This window comes from Pleurodeles waltl, chromosome 6, assembly GCF_031143425.1.
Source record: "Pleurodeles waltl isolate 20211129_DDA chromosome 6, aPleWal1.hap1.20221129, whole genome shotgun sequence".
Lineage (NCBI taxonomy): Eukaryota > Metazoa > Chordata > Amphibia > Caudata > Salamandridae > Pleurodeles > Pleurodeles waltl.
Genome location: NC_090445.1, coordinates 1013941548 through 1013961524, shown reverse-complemented (window position 1 = coordinate 1013961524; position 19977 = coordinate 1013941548). Strand labels below are relative to the sequence as shown.

The 19977-nt window shown below is 43.6% G+C and overlaps 1 protein-coding gene across 6 annotated transcripts in view; it reads right to left on the bottom strand.

Annotated features, from left to right (window-relative positions):
* The window catches only part of ARHGEF16 (Rho guanine nucleotide exchange factor 16), a 369976-nt gene that overhangs the window by 12831 nt on the left and 337168 nt on the right, over nt 1-19977 (bottom strand). For all 6 annotated transcript variants that reach the window (XM_069239932.1, XM_069239933.1, XM_069239936.1 and 3 more), the window contains exon 13: nt 10607-10683. In XM_069239932.1, the coding sequence (XP_069096033.1) occupies nt 10607-10683 (77 nt within the window). The remainder of the gene's footprint in view (nt 1-10606; nt 10684-19977) is intronic.

Genomic DNA, 19977 nt, shown 5'->3' with positions numbered 1-19977 from the left:
TGGGTCACAGGATGGAAAGAGGATTGTGACTGAGAGACAGTCTAGATGCAAGAACACAACCTCTGTTAGTTATCCTCAATTAACACTATACGTCCCCAACACAGCACTCCATTTCCGTTTTGGTATAAGATTTACCACAGGAAAGTTCAATTTTTAAACAATGCAGGGGACCACACAGTCTCCTTATGCACTTGTTACTTGGTTTTGTTACTCCTGCCCCTTTCCCCTTTTGCAGCATATGCTCCTGATATTGACATGGTCGATGGTTTATTAAACTGCAAATACACCAAAATATATTTATTGTAGGTGTTACACGGTTAAATGGACGACTGAACAATTGTTGTATTGTTTATGCTGGTCTAATCAAAATCTAATGATTTAAATAGTGCCCCCCAAAATACTCATAAATTCTCACAGCCTGCACTTAAGCTAAACAAGAATCATATTAGCTTGTAACATTTTATATTTGTGGCAATTACACAAAACTACTCTACACATTATTACATTTGATGTATTTATTTGTGTGACCTGAAATACTGTATTTCCTCTATAGTGTCCAGGATATATCACTCTGTGACGTAAGCACTACAGGGTCGAAAGTACCTAAGATCATTGCACCTGCTCCTGATTTCATGGTTCTCCCACACACGTGGTTTGTATCCTAAACAGTTTACTCATATCCTGAACTCCCTGAAAGGGCATTAACATCATTTGCACCAGTTAGTTGTTCAACAGCAGAGTACTGGAATTGCTATGGATGCGTTTCACCAACAGTGTGACTTCTTTTTAGGGTGGGTGACTAACGTCACTATAGCAATGTCAAGACATTAGAACTGGTTGGTGGCATCTATTGGTATAGTTGTGGTACACGGACCTTTTTACTTGCACCCCCGATTTTTCTGTTTGGATTTTGATGGCATAATTCACTCCGTCCATTCAGGATTTGTTAAACTGTGACCCCAGTGCACAACATGAGGGCAGCTTCTACAAACCCTAACTGTTGAGATGAAGTTACAGACAGCACGTCAAAGTAAACCTGTTTGCATGCTTAAAACCCTATGTTTAACAGAGCAAAGTTCTATTTAATTAGCATCTTGAAGCACTCAAGTCCTAGGAGCATAGGCCCTGAAATACTATTCCCATTTCCAAGCCAGGGATGTTCAATTTGCAAATCGAATGAACTGCAAATGCAATTTACAATGTGATCTACATACTAGTAAGTCGCATCACAAATTATACCTTTGCAGTGGGATCGCAAAATAATCTGCCTAATGAACAAATTACTTAATTTCAGTAACAAATTACCTGGCAGAGACATATTCTAGTTGCAGATTCTTTACCTTAAAATTTCCCCCAGGCCCAGACTGGATCTGGAGTTTTTTTTCTTGGAGAAGTACCCTTTCACTTCCTTCGTTGGTATCGTTCGTTGGCGCCACCCTGGAGTTCTGACATCAGTTTCTTTTCAAAACTTTCCATGCCAGAAGCGCAGAGCCACGAAGAACTCGGAGACCGGTGCGCCAGAACTAGGGCCGTGACAGGGAGACCCTGTCCATAGAAATCAGTTCGCAGAGCGTGGAGAATTGGTCCGTAATGAATCTGCAACTAGAATGTGTACCAGATAATTTGTTACCAAATGTAAGAAACTTGTTCATCTGATAGAGACTTCTAGTTGCAGATTCCTTACCTTCTAATAGAAACCCAAGCAATATCATCCCCAGAAGTGGGTCTACGAACTAAGATCATACTAGGAAGTCCTTCAGGACCAAACAGTCAAAATAGCCGGCCATGCGGACCTAACTGTCCAGGCAGTAGTGTTTGGTGAACGTGTGCTGACACGCCCATGTTGCTGCCTGGCAGATTTTCGGGACTGGGACTCTGCTGTGTGCTAATGCAGTGCCTGCAGCGGTTGCTCCGATTGAGGGAGTACGCAAACCCTCAGGGGGTTGCTTTTTTAGCCAAAGCATAGCACATTTTGATACAAAGATTCTTGAGATGGTTCTCTTCTGCGCCGCTCATCCTTTCTTCGCACCCACATAACCCACAAAGAGTTGATTGTCCACCTGGAAGTCTTTGGTACGACTGAGGTAGAACACCAACGCTCGTTTTGGATTCAGATGGTAAAGTCTGTCCTCCTCACGAGAAGAATGCGGGGGTGCATAAAAAGTAGGAACGGTGATAGATTGGCCTATGTGAAGGCGTGACGACTTTAGGGAGGAAAGAGGCCCTTGTACAAAGCACCACTTTGTCAGGATGGACAGAGGTGAAGGGTGGCTTCAAACAAAGAGCTTGTAGCTCACTCACTCTCTGTGCTGAAGTGATGGCCACAAGTAAGGTCATTTTTAGGGTGAGGCGCCAAAGAGGAGAATTATGATGAGAGCACGCATGAGGAAAGTAAGGTCCAGGTTCAAATCCCACTGGGACATTATGAACTGGGTAGAGTGGGAAGATATGGGTAAGACCTTGGGAGATTTAAACAAGGAGGGTTGATCAGGAAGTCTGAGGAAAGCAGAGATTGCAGACAGATAACTCTTAAGGGTACCCAAGGCACAGCCCTGCTGTGCAAGAGTCAAAATAAACAAAATAATTTCAGTCAGAGATGCAGAAAGGGGATCAACAGTTTTGTTGGTACACCATGCCACATATTTATGCCAAGAACAGACGTATACCATTTTGGTGGATGGACGCCTGGCTACCAAGATACCATAACAGACTTAGGGCGGAAGGTCAAAAGCTGTCAATTGCTGCCGATCAACTCCACGCAAGAAGGCAGAGACTGAGGAGGTTAGAGTGGAGAACCCTTCCCTGCTGCTGCGACAGAAGATCCTCCTGAAGAGACAGTCTGAGTGGAGGATTGAAGGCCATACTCAGAAGCTCGGGATACCATACTCTCCGTGCCCAGTCCAGTGCCACAAGAATTACTTGGGCCCGGTAGTTCTTGATCTTCTTGAGAACTCTGGGCAGAATTGGTACTGGTGGAAAGGCGTCCACGAGGCCTGAGTTCCACTTGAGATAAAAAGTGTCGCCTAGCAAGTCCCGCTTTAGAAACTCCAACGTTTAAAACAGCTGATATTGAGTGCTCTCTGCGGAGGCGAATAGATCTAACCAAGGCTCTCCCCACTACTGAACGAGACCTTGTGCCACCCCTAGATGGAGCAGCCATTTGTGATCGACCACGGAGTGACGGCAGAGTTTGTCTCCTCTGGCGTTCAGAGAACCCGCCAGATTTTGAACCATCAGGGATATGCCCTGAAGTTCCAGCCATGTCCAGAGACTCAGGGCCTCTTGACAAAGGGTCCACGACCCCATCCAACCTGCTTGTTGCAGTACCACAAGCCAGTGTTGTTGTCTGTGAACACCTGCACCACTTTCCCTTTGAGAGAGGGAAGGAATGCCTTCAATGCAAGCCTGGTCGCCTTGAGCTCCAGAAGGTTGTTGAGCCCGGACTCGGCTGGCGACCAGGCACTTCTGAGTTCCCCCTCTTCCATGTGGTCGCCCCAACCCAGGGGTGACGCATCTGTAACTACGGTCTGATCTGGCTGGGGAAGGGACAGAGATCTGCCTTTGATCCAATCTTGGTTCCTTTGCCACCACTGCAGATCTTGGCAGTTCCCTTTGAGATCTGGACCATGTCGCAGAGATTCCTTGATGCTGTGCCCACTGGAATTTCAGGTCCTGCTGAAGAGCCCATATGAGCTAACTGGCATGTGTGACCAGCAGGATGTCATGAGGCCCAGCAGCCCCAGGTCATTCTCAGTGAAACTCATGATGGAAGTAGAAGCATCTGTACCATAGTCTGGATATCCTGGAGCCACTGGTTGGTAGGATAGGCAACTACATTGTGTCCAGAACAGCTCCGATGAGAGGAAGTATCTGAGAGGGAGTCAGGTGTGACTTCAGCACATTTATAGTGAAGCCAAGCGAATGCAGGAGGTTTTCCGTAGTCTGGAGGTGGGAGATTACAGCCTGGGACGAGCCCGAGTTCAACAGCCAGTCGAGGTAGAGGAAGACAAACCCCAAGGCAGCGCAGATGAGCTGCGACCACAGCCATCACTTTCATGAACACCCAAGGGGCGCAAGTATGGCTAAAGGGGACCACGGTGAACTGAAAGTGCTTGTGACCTACCATGAACCGCAAGCAATGTCTGTGGGCAGGAAGGACGTGAATATGAAAATAGGCATCCTGCAAGTCCAATGCTACTATCCAGTCTCCAGAGCAAAAAGACCTGAGCCAGAGTGTGCATTTCAAACTTTTCCTTCTCGAGGAAGAGATTGAGGACCCAGAGGTCTAGGGTAGTACAGGGACTCATGTCCTTTTTGGGCACCAGAAAGTAGTGGGAATAACAACCACAACCTACTTATGGTACAGGGCCCCCACTACAGCCCCCATGGACAAAAGAGCCATAACCTCCTTGCAGAGAAGGGCCAAGTGATCCTCCATCATCTGATCATAGGATGGTGGTATGGCAGAAGGGGTAGTCTCGAAGAGGAGGGAGTAGCCCCTTCGGACAATATGCAAAACCCACCTGTCTGTCTTTATGAACTCTCAGTGCGGAAGGTGATGGCGAATCCTGCCTCCAACTGGTCCGTGATGGGGGACGGACTAGGAAGGTTTAGAGAGTGCAGTGAGGGTGGTGGTTGGCTGGGCCAACCACTGGATCCCTGATAAATGGGTACGTTGGATTCACCAATGGCCACGTATAGGTTGTGCAGCATGAGTGTCAGGGTGGCTGCAGGGAAATTAACCAGTGCTTAATTTGTAAATAAAAAGGTGCTGGTGCCCAAAGCCCTCCTCTTAAGCATGCGGCTGCTGCAATTAAATGTGCGAACACTGAATACAGAGGCGGCGTAATCCTGAAGCCACCTCGGGCCTCCTCAATCCATTTAAAGCCACTCCCTGCCCCTTCAGCTCACTCTTGCAGCTTTCTACTTTCTCCCTTTGTGACACATTTTCGTTTTTCCCTTCTTCCGTCTTTCCTATATGTGTCTTTTGCTCGCAGCAAACGCTTACGGCAGAAGAATAAGCCCCGGCCCTCATAAATAAGTGCCGGTGCTCAGCACCGGAAAAAACAAGCACAAATTAAGCACTGAAATTAACACATTTGGACACCCCTTCCACAGCCAAGAAAAGGACAAAAAGAAGACTGATGGGGACAAGGAGCAGCTGCAAGGCTAAGGGTCTGAGCCGCAACCAGGGACTCCTTAAGCGCTCGAGCACTGAATTTGCTTTGTCTCTGAACATAAGGGTGCCATCGAAGGGCATGTCCATAAGCGACATCCCCCCAAAAAGCCAGATGTCCTCAATCAAGTGGGGCGCCGAAGGGACACTGTCGATGCAACCAATCTGCCTAGGGAGTCGGTGGTGTCCAGTCCACATCACATTGTGAACTTGGCTGCGTCCCTCCCATCAGCAACAGCTTGGGACAGACTGACCCGGGCTTCCTCAGGGACCTGTGGCAGCACCTATGCGACTGTATCCCACAAAGTATGGGTGTAGTGGCCCAAAAGGCATGCAGTGTTCATAGACCACAATGCCAGAATGGAGAAACAGAATATTTTCTTCCTAAACTGGTCCAGTTTTTTTGTATTTCCCCATCTGTGGGTGTGGAAGGGAATGCGCCAGTAGAGGAAGAACCCTGAATGACTAAGCTCTCAGGCATATGGGGTAGGATGACTGTCCTGGGTTTATATCACGTCCCCAGCAGGACATCAGTGAGGGCATCACTGAAGGGCAATCAGGGTTCAGATGTGGAAGCCCTGGGCTGACGTACCTCAGTCACGAGGTTAGTCCTGACCGCCACTGAAGGTAGCTAGAGGCCCAGGACCTCTGCCATTCTTCACACCACCATCGAGCAGGAGGCTCCCTCCTCCATAGCCATGGTAGGGGGAGAAAGCATGCCAGAGTCAGGTGAGGTGTCCAACCCACTGGCTTCACCCAATTCCTGAGCCGAGTCTATAAAAGGGTCTTCAAGATGGCATTCTAGAGGGTCCAGCGACCACTCCATACTCCCACCGTACCAATACCTATATGCATGAGGGTCAGGATCCAACCTGGGGAGAAATGTCCTTGAAGTCGTAACTGGAGTCGGGCGATGTTGTTCCTGCTCCAGGTCGGAGTCGGGAATGAGTATGGGATCGACATCGATTATGGGCCCAACCGACGTCAGAAACGTGAACTTCTGCACAGACGCCATGGAAAGTTGCAATGGGCACGATCGGCGTAGGCTCAGATCCGGAAGTGGATCCTGGGGTGCCTTCCTAAGCAGAGTCCAAAGGCGCCGGCAAGGAATCTGAGGGGGCCCCCACCAAACCTACTGGGCCCGAGAGCGTCACACAAGAGTTAGTCTTCCCAAATATGAGGCGCATGGCCTCATAAAACTCCCTGAGTTTGGGCAGGGGAAGCTCTGGCTTCTGGAAACTCAGGGAGGCACAGAGCCGACCCAGAAGCAGGCTCCGAGGATGGAGGCCTAGGAGGACAAGTCGCATCAGCCGAGCAACAGGGTGAAGTCAAAGAACGCTTGCTCTTCATCGACTTCTTCTTGTGCCCTGAATGTCCTGAGGACATGGAATAGGACGAGGACGAGTGGTGATGGCTCCGCGAACGATCTTGTGTCCTTCCTCTCAAGCGAGACTGGGAGTGACGCAGAGCTGACCGCCGGGCTGCTATGAGCTTTAGGGACCTCTCCTTCAAAGCCGTCAGGTTCTTGGTCCAGCAGATGGAGCACGACTAAGGGTGGTGGTCATGCTCCAGACACCACAAGTACACAAGGTGCGGATCCATCACCGACACCATGCGGTGATAGGAGTCACACGGCTTCAATCTGGTTTTACGGAAGACATCTCAACGCACCAATAAGCCAAAAAGTTCAGCATAATGGTTGAAAATGTCAGTCAAGAAGCAAATGAAGGTAACTCTTCTCCAGATATGTGCTTAGGATGGTGCGAAAAGAACTGACGTCAGCATGCCGGGATGGTGCCTATATACGACTGCGATGTCATTACAGCACCCTCGACACCAAAGACAGGCGTGGAGTCGACTGACGCCACCAGATAGCATGCAAGAGTACCACTCGAAGAAAAATCTCGGGATCCAGTCTGAAGCCTGGGGGAAATTCTAATAAGGAATCTGCAACTACAAGTCTCTAGCAGATGAATATTGATTAGGCAGGTCTCAGTTTGCGACCTACTGTGATTGACTGTACAAGGAGGGATGGAGGCCTTTAAAGGACATCAGACCTCTGTCCCTGCATTTGCAATCCCAACCAGCCAATAATGTATTTGAAAGCAACCTTTGTTATAAGGACAGCTTCCCCTTTGTGAATCAGATACAATCACCTCTCTGATGTCAGAATCTGATCAATATTTTGTGACTACTATACATTCCTCTCCAATTCACATTTAGCAGGGGGTCACCCCTTTCACGCCCTCATTTATCTGCAATTCAGACAGAGTTGCAAAAGCCTTTTTACAAATCATAAAGATGTATCAGACTCTCAACTGGGCCTTTGTAAACAGGAAAAAGTTATTCTGCTGTTGCAAACCCTAAGTGGTCCAAATGCTCTGAGAGCACAACATAGCTTCGAGCATCAAGCCCATAATACGTAACAAAACTGTGGCATGCCAAATATTAGGGCTGGCATGTCCTTACAGTAACAAAACTGAAAGTAAAACGTTACTGTGTAGGGTGCAGTGCTCTTTCGTCATTGGAAAGGCCTACTTAGGAGTAAAAGTCATATTTTTCACACCTGGACTTGGAAAAGAGCTTGAGAAATTATCTTCATGACACTGTCTCATTTATCAAAAATCTAATTCATTAGTGAACATGGAGCTTTGGTTCACTGATTACTGTGAAAAACCCCAAACACCTTTCTAGCTGCCAGATGAACTCCTGATACTCAAGGAGGCGACTTGGGCTCAATACAGGCCTGGTTTGATTTTACTAGACTGAAAAGGGACGCTGCTTCATTATAATAGATCAATCCCTCAAAAAGAAAACAATCTTTCACACAGTTTCCACTTATTACTGAACACCCCCAGTGTAAGAAATGTGGTTATTAGTTGTGCAGGATGTGAGTCCTGCTCAAGTAATAGGTCCACAATTGTCTCCTTACTAGAGAACAAGTAACCCATTGTAGCACTTGACTGTCAGGGTTGCACAGCAAAGCAGTCCAAGGCCTACTCAGGGGAGGTGATGCTGAGTAGTAATCTCCATTCAACGGCATGCATCAATAACACTAATTTTTGTACAGAAAGTGTGTTTTTCTGCACAAAAAGGTATAGTGTGTTTATTGCATACACACACAAACACACACACACACACACACCACTACTACTACTACTAGACGCTATGCATAGAATTAAAACACATACATCATGTAGATGAAAATACCCCTGGTGACATTCTTGAATAATATTTGACTGCCAGTGGGTCATGAACAAGAAAATCACAATACTGCACCCCGAATCAGATGCAACTTTACAAAATAAGTAATCATTTTAAATAAGGACGGAATACAGGCTTTGCCAATGCAACACCACATCAAGAAAGAAGGCACGTCTATTGGCTTTGTCATGGAGTAATCACATTAATATATTAGGCAAGTCTATTGACTTTGTCAAGGGGTCACCACATGAAAACATCCATGTGTTTGGTTTCACCCTTAACATCAACTGCATCAATAACCATAATTAAACATAAACATTGAAATGGTAATCAATAATCATTGTAAGTAAAGTATTTCGAGTACAGTATTTTCAAAGTAATTACAAATGTGTCAGAATCTTTCATTAGCCACGGCAGGCCATATAATGCAGCTATAGAACCGACCACTAGGGGTCCTTGCATTCCAAAGCATCAGAACAAAAGTTCCGCCCTCATAGTATTTAAAAACATGGTTACCTATTCTGAGGGTCTTAATTTCATTGCCCTTAGTTACTTGTGGAGGGTTTTTTCAAAATGTCCTGCCGGGTTTGGGACGGGGCCACTGCAACTTCTGCACGATCCCCTCAGCACTTATGTTACTCACTGGTGGTGTCCTACCTCTCCTTGGGGGCACTATGAGGAAGCATATCAGGTAAAAATGAAGCCCTTGTAGGGCATTATGAGGTGCTTCTCTGAGGTGAAGTGCCAAACAAATGAGCTGCTTTCCTGCTTTCACTCACGGCCTCGCTCTCTGGTGGCCCTTTTGTTTTGGAGTGCCCTGGTCTCACCCGGACAGTTGCAACAGTGTTCTGCTATTTACAAAACATTCTTAGTCGGAAAAGTCTTTCTGACTTGCAAATGTGTTCTGAGACTCATTCCGAATCACTATTATCCGAGGGTATGAAAGGGGTGTTGCCTCCTAATTCTAAGTCTTGCTGACATATTAATGGCTTGTGACTGTTATTGGGCTCATAAACCATTGATCAGAGATCAAGTTGGGGTGATAACTGATTCGCAATGAGGAAGATGTTCGCATGGGCAATTTGCAATGTAAGCTCCTTTTATCCAAGTTGCATCACAAGCTGCGTTCTTATTTACAAACAAGTTGGTGTATAATTTGCATATTCTGGTTTGCACATCCTGGTTTTGCAGCCAGCCAAGCCCATGAAGGCACTGGCGACAATATGCACTCAGCCCTAGCTGTTAGCAGGAGTGGGAAGGAAGAGCTCGGAGGATCCGCTGAGCTCAGTGTGCTGTCGCGTTGTCTCAACTAGCTTTGCCAAAGACCTTTTATGGTCTTTTGGAAACCGCTGCGCACTGAAAGCTGAGATTTACAGTAATACAAGTGTCTTTCACATAATTTTGAATTGATCAACATTGTTTTACTGTTTTGAGCGTGTTAAAGTTATCATGCTTTAAAAGAGCTGTCCTATTGTTCTACATACCATTGTTTGAAAAGGTAATTGGATAAAACATATTTACTTGAGTATTTTATTAACATTTTATTTTCTCCATAATTAATGTTTGACGTTTTAAAAGGGGTCTGTCAAACGGCTTTGCTCTCAGGGAGGCGCATATTACCGGATTATTGTAGATAAAGGAATACAATCATATCCGAATATCGTGGTGGTATCTGGTGTTCACCTTGTTTAAAACTGCACCAAACTGAACCAATGCACAGCTGCTTGGGTGAAGAAGCTAAAACGAGTGTACGATAAAGTGAAAGGCCATTGTCACTTTGTTAAACCTAGGCTAACCCTGGAGTGACCAATTACATTTTTGTCAAAGCCTAGAGACTCCAGATAATCATCAAAAATAATGTTCGTTGATCAACACTTTCTCCACACAGATGGGTTTGTTCAGTTAAAACGTATGTCAAAGATGACATAGTATTACAGGTACAATCGAAAATAGAAATTTGGACAGGATACCTCCAAATTAAGCACACAATATCAGTGTCATACCATATCACACAACATTGAAGGCACAGGATCAACGAGGCACCTGGAGGACTGGTGGGGCTATTGTATTAAGTGCCCTTGACGTACTTATTCAGTGTCTTCCTTGCTTTCCGTTACATATTAACATAATTTCCGCACCTGTCATGTTAAAAGGTACAAGGTACTCTGAACTCATGACTAAGAAAGTGACGCGTTCATAAACTTGCATGATTTTTTTGATAATTACCTCTGCGGTCTGCTTTTTCGTTCTCTTTGTTTTCTTCTTTATGTTCCAGGGCAGTGATCCAGCGAGCTCGGTCGCTCCTGCAGTGCGGGGAGAGTTAAAAAAAAATTAACACAGGCAGATCGTAGAAAATTAGGCAGTCATTTTCGAGCTACTGTTTATTGGTAATAAGCAAAATATATGATGTCAAGAATCTTGAAAATAGGAAATCCATTCATTACATCAGGGAATTTGTGACATCGGATGCAGAAGCAGTGAACCTGAAATACCAACTAAAATTGCTCATGGCAAATCTGGCTCCTTAGGAACCCTTTTAAACTGTAGCAACAGAGCTAAAACAGGAGCAAACCGTAATTATGTTCTTTTTTGCACTCAACAATGTGGAGCTGCATGAAAACTCTGCTTGCATGTTGTCCGAGTCCTGACTGTCCCAAGCAGTTAGCTGGTGGTGACAGAGAAAATTGCCAATTAATGTTGAAATAACGAAACGAGATCAAATACAGGCCCTACTTCTTTTTCACCAATATATGAATCAGGCAAACCACTGTGAATCCGCGGAGCAGTGCAAATGCAGTTGAGGAAGAGAGGGAGTCATTATATACAGTTTTTAGAAGCAGTCAAATGATCCCCCGGCGACCGATCAGCAGGGCAATGAGAGAACCAAATGTCTGCTGGCTTGCACTACAAGTTGTTTTGCAATGAAAATTATTGCACTTTTGGAGTTGAAATGTACAATAAAAATTCCATATCCCAGCGAATGAATTGCCTTGGATGTTCAAATCGTTTTAAAGAGGTAACCACTAGCTTTTCAGCTTCAGAATAAAACTCTCATATATAGTATAGAAAACGTCATTCAAATAAAATGTATTCATTTGTCACTTTCTTAACGAAATATTCTGAATCACATCCCCAACTTCCTGGTTCAGAACCAACAAAGATCTCCTGACCCTATTGATCAAGTTCTTGGTTGCATCTCTCCTGAGGCAGCCCCAATCTCGGTGGCCCACCCAATCAGTGGTTTGCCAACACTGAAGTCACCCATGACGAGACAACTCTCCTTCATTCATTATTCTCCAAAGTCATTGTAATCACAGTGGTCTATATACCATGAATTGAGATTTCTGTCTGACACGATCACCGTGACAGACAGCAAGGCACAGTAGACAGACTGTGACCCAGACAGAAGGACAGCAAGCAGAATGTGTAACAAAGACAAGAGGACAACAAAGATACAGTGACTGTGACATTGAACAAAGACACTTCAATGCAAACAAAAATATGAACATTGAACAAAGACACTTCAATGGAAACAAAAATATGAACATCAGGACACCAAACGAAGGTGACTGGAATACAAAGATTTAATGATACCAGTATCAAGAATATGAAATGGGTATTAATACGCACAGACAACAGTCGAGAACACCGAGAGATCAAATGTTGCAAACTTTACAGACTTTAATAACAAGAGATGTTCACGTTAAAGCACGGTATGAAAATTCACACAAAGGATTCCTTTTACTAGAGCGACCCCTTTCTTAATGGTTTTGATCCCTGATGTCCGTCTGGCTCTTTTCTCCACCAGTCAACTTCCCGAAATGTCTAAATGAAGCCTTCCACGCCCAATTGTCACTATCATAATTCATCATTACCATCAGAAATCTGACCTCAATAGATCACTTCTTCACTCTACATTAGTTCTGTCTTGCCATCTAAACAGGATGATCAATTGGCTGATAAATAAACTCCATGGGGAGATGTGGCCCAATGATAAATTCTGCCACTTTCTCTATGAGTTGAATTGCTTCTGGAGTTACGATTCCTTAATGTAATTTGGCCAACAGTTCCCTTCAAAACTTCTCTGAAGACTAATACCCCAACATGCCAAATTCCTCATTCACCAAACACTGAGGGCCTGATTACAACTTTGGAGGAGGTGTTAATCCGTCCCAAATTTGACTGATCTACCACCAGCCGTATTACGAGTTCCATAGGATATAATGGACTCGTAATACGGCTGGTGGTATATCCGTCACTTTACCGTCACTTTTGAGACGGATTAACACCTCCTCCAAAGTTGTAATCAGGCCCTGAGTCTTTAAGCACTACAAAACCATATCAATCTGCTGAAGCCTTCAGGATAGCCTCAAAACGGTCCTTACATCAACATCCCTTATGCCTTCCGACTGTTGACCATTCACCTATCACTGTCAGATAGGATGACCCCTATTATGCTTTGTGTAGTAAAATGGGCCCCAAAAACATAGACCATGATTTTCTTCGCACTTTGCTACCACTGTCACCGAATGCTCACTCTCATATAGAGATCTTTAACAGCGAGAAAAAGTCATAGGAAGTTTGAAACACCTAATAAAACCTACATCTTACACTACCAAAATATAGAATCTATGTTCAAGAGAATCTCCCCAACAACAATAAATATTCTCAAGCACAATTCTGAATTATATAATGCACATTTGTAGTTATTTGCATTTCCTTATTACACTGTGGTGACTGAAGTAATGGTGAGATTTACCAATATTGACTGCGTCCATCTGATTATTTACTCTGCTAACATTAGTAGATAAGATATCTGTGGATCAACAGCTGAAGAAGGAGAGAGTTTAGGTAGCTATTCATTTCCCTGGGTGCAAGGGTTTAGGTGGGGTCATAGCAAATGCTCCGAACAGTCCCTCTTGAAGCACACATGCACACTTACACCAGCTGTAGAGGGAGATCCTCAAGCCAATCTCCTCCCTCACATAAGTCCCCACTCACTTGATACCCACTTATCTCACCTCTCTTTGCATGCCATTGTTTTACAGAGGATTCTGGGTCCTCCATTCTTTCCTCTTTCTACAGCAGAACTAACATAATACCTCCTTCTCCTAAATCCTTAAGGACTCTGAGGAAAATTATGTCCTTAGTGACAATAACCAGCTTTAAGTCTCCCACACAAATCTTGTTATCTTCCGTCAACGACTATTTCAGTGTAATTTAAGCTAAGTGCTTAATTTGTGCAGGTAGTGGGCAAGGTGTTTATATGTTATGGCATTAACGTATTGTTCATCATCAGACTTTGACCTATAATAAGGCAGAGAAAATAGAAAAGCAGACAAGAGAGTAGAAATGAGGAGGGAGAGAAGAGTAGGAAAACAGTGATAAAAAGGAGGAAGCAGAGATGAAAAAGATCTGCAAGACTCAGATAGAGGGACAGACAATTGTTGAGTTGTGGGCAGAAAAGGCATGACATGACATTAAAAGTAGGATGCCTTGGTATTTGGCAACCACAGCATTCAACAGCACTGGTGGTGGGTTCCCCAAGAATTTCTTTTTGCTTCCTGCACTTTTTTTTTTTATAAATTAAGCACTGCCTGGGCTTCCCTAAACATGTGAATCATGGAATGCCCCAGATACAGAACAAAACAGCACATTTTATACTGGGCTGCTACAAAAAGCACACATCTCATAACTCCTACCAAAGCTAAGTAGGCTCTCGGAGCACAAAGCATACTTTTCAAGGCCTTGTCCTTTGTCATAAGGCCTTGCTTAGTATAGCTCACAATAATCCTTACTTCTTAGCATGTTCTCTTAAAGTGGGTTCAGCTCAAAAAATCTTTTGCAGTTGCACCAAATACAAACCTCAGGAACTTGGGAAGATATGTTTCCTACCTGACAGTCTCATACTGAGACACTCATCCTATACACCACTCACAAACTCCAATTATCAACTATTCCGTACATCCTTTAACATTTAGCCTTGATCGGTCTCTAGAATTTGCTACAACGTTGTGATTGCTTCTTGAAGACACTGTTTCATGTCAACCAGATTAGGGTCCTTCATTGTCCTTGACATGTATTCAATGGCATCATGTGTCAGGTGTGTCTGTACCTGGCCTTTCTGGGCAGGGGAGTGAAACCTCCAGATAAAGGCTGTATGTCTTTTCATTAGATGACTCAAGGCAGATAGTGTATTGGATCTCTTGGCACTGTTAAGAGCGGGATTGTTGCTTTGGTTCTTATTACTCTCCTCCAAGACCTGTAGCATCTTGTATACCGTGCCCTTGTGTGGTTACCCTCCACTCTTTGCCATTGCCGAGTGGCTGGTTCAATTTATACTATCATATTGTTAGGACTTTGGAAGTCACTGGCTATGGGCAAGAAGCTGCAACACCCTGGATTCAATGAATGAGTAGAATTACTGGTGTGAAGGCAACTCCTGGTATACAAACCATTACTCTCATTAACACTCACTCAACAGGTGTTCATGATTATCATCTTTTCCCATTGACAGAGATAGGGAATCTGGATGCTTTGGTTATTACCAAGACATGGCTTAAGGACACTGCTATGATGCCCTGTGATACTCATCAATATGGGACTCTATCTACCGAAAAGGTTTTACTAGGAGAAGGGGCTTAAGGAGTTAAAAAAAAATCTCACTTGTAAGAACTGATCCAGTCTTCTAGTTTCAGATAACCTGAGGGTGCGTTTTTTAAAATCTGAACCTTAAATATCAATGTGGACAACAGCAATCTTATATCACTTCCCAGGGAGCACAGTACATCTTGAGAATTATTTGGTTGTACTTAGGGCTCTTCTTAATGGATGGTAATAGATTATGGGAAACAGTGATTTTAATGTGTGGGTGAACAAAAGCAATCAAAAGTTGCTCTCTTTTTCGGTAGTGATGAGATTCAAACCTAGGGCATCGTTCAATACCTATTTAAGATGCCAAACCCTCTATAAGAGAGTAACATCAGGGCTCCTCCTAACAGGCCACCTGGCTCGCAGCTACTTATTTGAACTGACCATTATTAGACCTCATGGCACAATCATAGGTTTAGGACCTATGGAAATGGGAGGGATTTGGATTAGTCTTCTTCCGGTATTACAGGCATGGTGGCCATTAACTGACATAGAGATCACTTTTCTATACTTACCCTCTGGCATGTTCTTTCTTAATTATTTAATTTCTTCTACCAAGTTGTCAGTTTCTACATTTCCTGTAGCTCATTTTCCATGTTACGATGCACTGGGGATGGACAGGAAAAGGGACATTAAAAGTGGGATGGTCTGCAGAAGTACCGCAGAAGAATACTAAACCCTGAATTTGGGCTTAACCCTCTCTATCTGTTGGCCATATGCAACACTGATCAGTATTAATTGTTTTGGCCAAGGTGCTAGACTGAGAATGACACCCACCTTCAGGCTTAGAGCCCATCAAAAACACGCAAAAGAGAGCAACTGTAGCAAAAGCATCATACAGTACAGTAGCTGACTTTTTATTTGGCTTAAAAAGCCCTGTTGCTTTTTAAAAAAACATTTTGGGGCTACCACATTAGATATTAAAGAACTCTCTCAACAATGCCATCAGGACCAATGAACCCCGAAATCCAAACCCACCAAGTCAATTCATCCTAGTAGTGTCTATCTCACTGGCCCGTTAGTATCTGGGTAAACAAAGCCAATAGATCTGGTGTTAGTGGCCAGCCTTCTGGCTTTGTCCATGTTTTGTCTTTTTTTTTTTTTAACAAAACAATGCCCGTGCTACATGCTGTGGTAGGTAGGAGAAAGATGTAAATGACAATAACAGACCAATGGATCAAGAGGGTTCGCTCAAAGCCCCTGTAAGTAAATATAGCATTCCTATCATTTTAATAAAATTAAAATATCTTGCATGGATGTGGAATTCCTATTGCCTGACATCCGGGACATATTGTTTGGGGTCAAAGGCAACAGGTTTTCATGATTATTTTGTCCATGGGACAAGCAGGCCCAACCCCCTTCAGCACAGACCCTTTGGCTGCCAGTTCACAGAGAAGGGAACTATCTGCAGTTGTAATATGTGTGTCCATAGATTAATGCTGTTCAAACTTGTATTTATGCTTCATTAATTAAAAGCTTTCATATTATTAGGGTGAGCGCTGTAAATAAAAGTTTTAAGGTCACACTGCACTACTGACAGTGGTTCCAGTAAACAAAAAACAGTGTACATATATGTTTGAAAAGTTTGATAAAATGATGCTAAGTATAATGCTCCCAGAATGCTCTCAGATTAGATGCAAATGTTTGCAGAAGCTTGTAAGCAGAAGTGAAGATTCTTTGCTTTCAAAAATTACATGTTAAGAAAAAAATACAAGTAGGAAAAAAAAAAGTTTCACTACTATGAAATTTTAGGCGCTATTCCTTTGAAGAGTCATTTAGTGAAATGTGCTGATGCATGCTAGTATTTCGAAAAAATATTCCTAATGGAAAATCAGAGTAACCATTTTCAACAAGATTATGGTAAGCATGAAAATAAGCAAGCACTGGAAAAGCCAACCGATCCAACATTTTTTATGAGTCTTTTGGTTTTGTCAATGTGTCTTGTTTTGACATGGCTTTTGTAACACTTTATTGTTATGAGAGATGCCAGGCCCTCACCATTGTAACAAATACTGGCAAAAAAAAAAAAAAAAGTTTTTGGTTTCAAAAAGCACACATTGCCACCAGTGGTGTAACAAGGGCACTGTAGGCCCCCCTCCAGGGGCCTCCCTCAGCACAGCAACTGCTCTGGGTGAGTCTGGAGGATTGGCTTCCATGTTCTTTGCGGGGGGGAGGGGCTCCAGTTTCGTTGTGCCACTGATTGCCACAGTAGTTCCTGGCACTGAACAAAACTACTTTATGTGCCTGTTTGAAAGTGGGTTAATGGTAGTAGGAATTATGAACCTACCACTGGCAATAAGGCCACCAATCAAATATAGGTTCAGTAAAGGTCTCAGTAAATTAGCCCCCTGCTCAACCGTTGGTAGATGTAACTGAGCAGGCAGGCCTAACTTAGGAGACAAGAGCGTAAAACATTAAAAAACACCAATACATTAAATAAGTGAGACAACACACAATAAAAAATCCCACACACATTTATAAAATATGTTATATATCTTTATGAGTAAATAGACACCAAAACAACAAAAATCCAATGTAGGGAAGCAGAGATATGAATTTTTTAAAGAATGAACTCTTTTGAGTGCTTAGAAACAAAGCGCCAACTTTTCCACAATTCTCCAAACTTCAGGAGATGTTTCCTGAAGTCCTCCTTGCAGGTCCAAAAGGTCCAGAACACGAATCCAATGGTATGGAATCTCCTGGATGGTCCTTCGAACCGGAGATATGAATTGTTTACAGAATAAACAATTAGAAACACAAAGCGCAAACTTTACCAAAATATACCAAACTTCTCCAAACTTTAGGTGGCGTTTCCTGAAGTCCTCCTTGTAGGTACTAAGGGTCCAAAACACAAATCCAAGGGTCTGGAATCTCTTGGCTGGCCCTTGGAATGTTGTACCACAATTCACACAATGCACCTGACCAAATCCTACAAAAGTCCACTGGATGCACTCCAGGCTGGGAACTATTGCTGGAGATGATGCAGGTGAAGCTCTGTTAGCCTGTAGCTGCAGGGAGACTACTCCTGACTCCTTCTTGAAGAAAGGCACCATCTCCAGGGCTGTAGTACCAGATTGTGAATCAGACGCAGTTTACTCAGAAGTGCAGTCCAAGGGTGCAGATCCAGATTCCAGCAGGGAAGTCCTTCTTCCTCTTGTAGTTTCAGGCAGCAGATCTGAGAGGCTATGCACCTCTAACATATTTATTCCTGGCTCCTGATCATCAGGAAGGAGGTGCCCCTAACCAATAGAATGCAGGGTGACACCCAGATGCATGACCACTACATCAAAAGTGTGGCATATTCCATAGCTCTCTCCTCCTAACATTTTCAAATTCCTTCCTTAAGCCTGGTATCTGGCTGAGGGGTCAATAAGGTGATCTGGCATTCTCTGCTTGTCTCGCTCCCCTTTGAGGCTTGATGTTTTATTACCCCTCCCACTGCTCTGGCATTCCTGTGTAGACCCAGGGCTGCTCTTCACCAGACAGCCTCTACCCTCTACACCACTTACCATCTAATCAAAGCAGCTTTGCTTATTCCGTTAGCACTGACCAATCAGGGAGGACCTACTGAAGGCTGGATTTTGGCTTACAGAAGGAAAAGCTGTATAACTTATTTTCTGTAGAAGTTAAGATAAATTCATCAATGTCAAATTACTGGATTTATCAAAACAAAGTCTTTAAGTCCTTGAATGACTTTTTCACTATTTTCTTTACTATATTTACAATAAAATACAATAATGATAGAATATGGAGCCTAATATCTACATAGGGGAAAAAATGAAAATGACCAGTTTTTCCCACACCAGGGTTTATATAACATATTTTATAAGGTCCCTGCTTATAGTTACATGACCCCCACCCTTGGGATACCTAGGAGAGACCCAGGGGATATCTAATAAGTGAAAACAAGGTAGATTATCACATGTAAAGTGCCCATGGCACCAAAGTAGAATTGGGACACCATTTCCATTTAAATGCAGGCTGCATTTATAAATTACAGAAAACCTTCAGCAGTGCCCACATGCAAAGGGCAGAAATTCTGCTGGGCATCTACTTCTACGCCCTATTATGTACCAGGGTCTTATAGGCAGATTGTACCCCCTTTCCCTATTACATAATAGGGACTTACAGGGTCTGTCAGGCCCATTTGGAAGGGCACCCCAATACCTAGTGTAGTCTATTACATGTGTGTGTTTCAACATAGCACTGGCATGTGTCTGGCTAACAGAGCCCAGGGCACAGTCAGAGTCAAGTTACCATCAGTACCAGTCTGCAACCAAAAAATGGGGGGTGAACAGGGCAAAAAGATTACTTTGCAACAGTGGCAATATGCTCCTTGTGGAAGAGAATAATATGATCACTCACAGTAAAGCCAGCCAATAGACAGAGAGAGAAACAGAAGTTCAATAAAAACAAAATGTTTTTGGTACGCCAGACCTAATTAGAGATCCAATTTTTAAAGAAAGTCACACAAGTGCACCCAAGGTATATGTCTTTTAATTAGTGTTTTTCATGAATTCACAAGAACTTACAAATGTAGACAAGGAAACTGTACTCCTAGAAAATATTTGTGAACTGTATTTTAGCAAATATGCATGTGTAGATTTGCCTATGTGAAAATCTATTGATTCTACTTCTGCCATTATCTGGAGTACATTTTCAACCTTTCTCACTATGGGAAATGATTAGAGAAGAGCTGGTGCAAATCCTTAAAACATGCAAGTTAGTAGGTTTGCAGACTCAAAGGCATTCCAAGCCCTGGAACTACTGCTTACTGCTCTCTCCAGCCCCAGTACGTAACTCTGTAGAAAGGTGGCAAAGTAAAGAAATAGCTATGGTAGCGACTGAAGTTGCAAGTAATCAAGCCCTATTATAGTAAGAGACCTGGTATAATCAGAGAGGATATTATCAGAGCTCTTACATAATGAGATTGCAGTCATAATTTG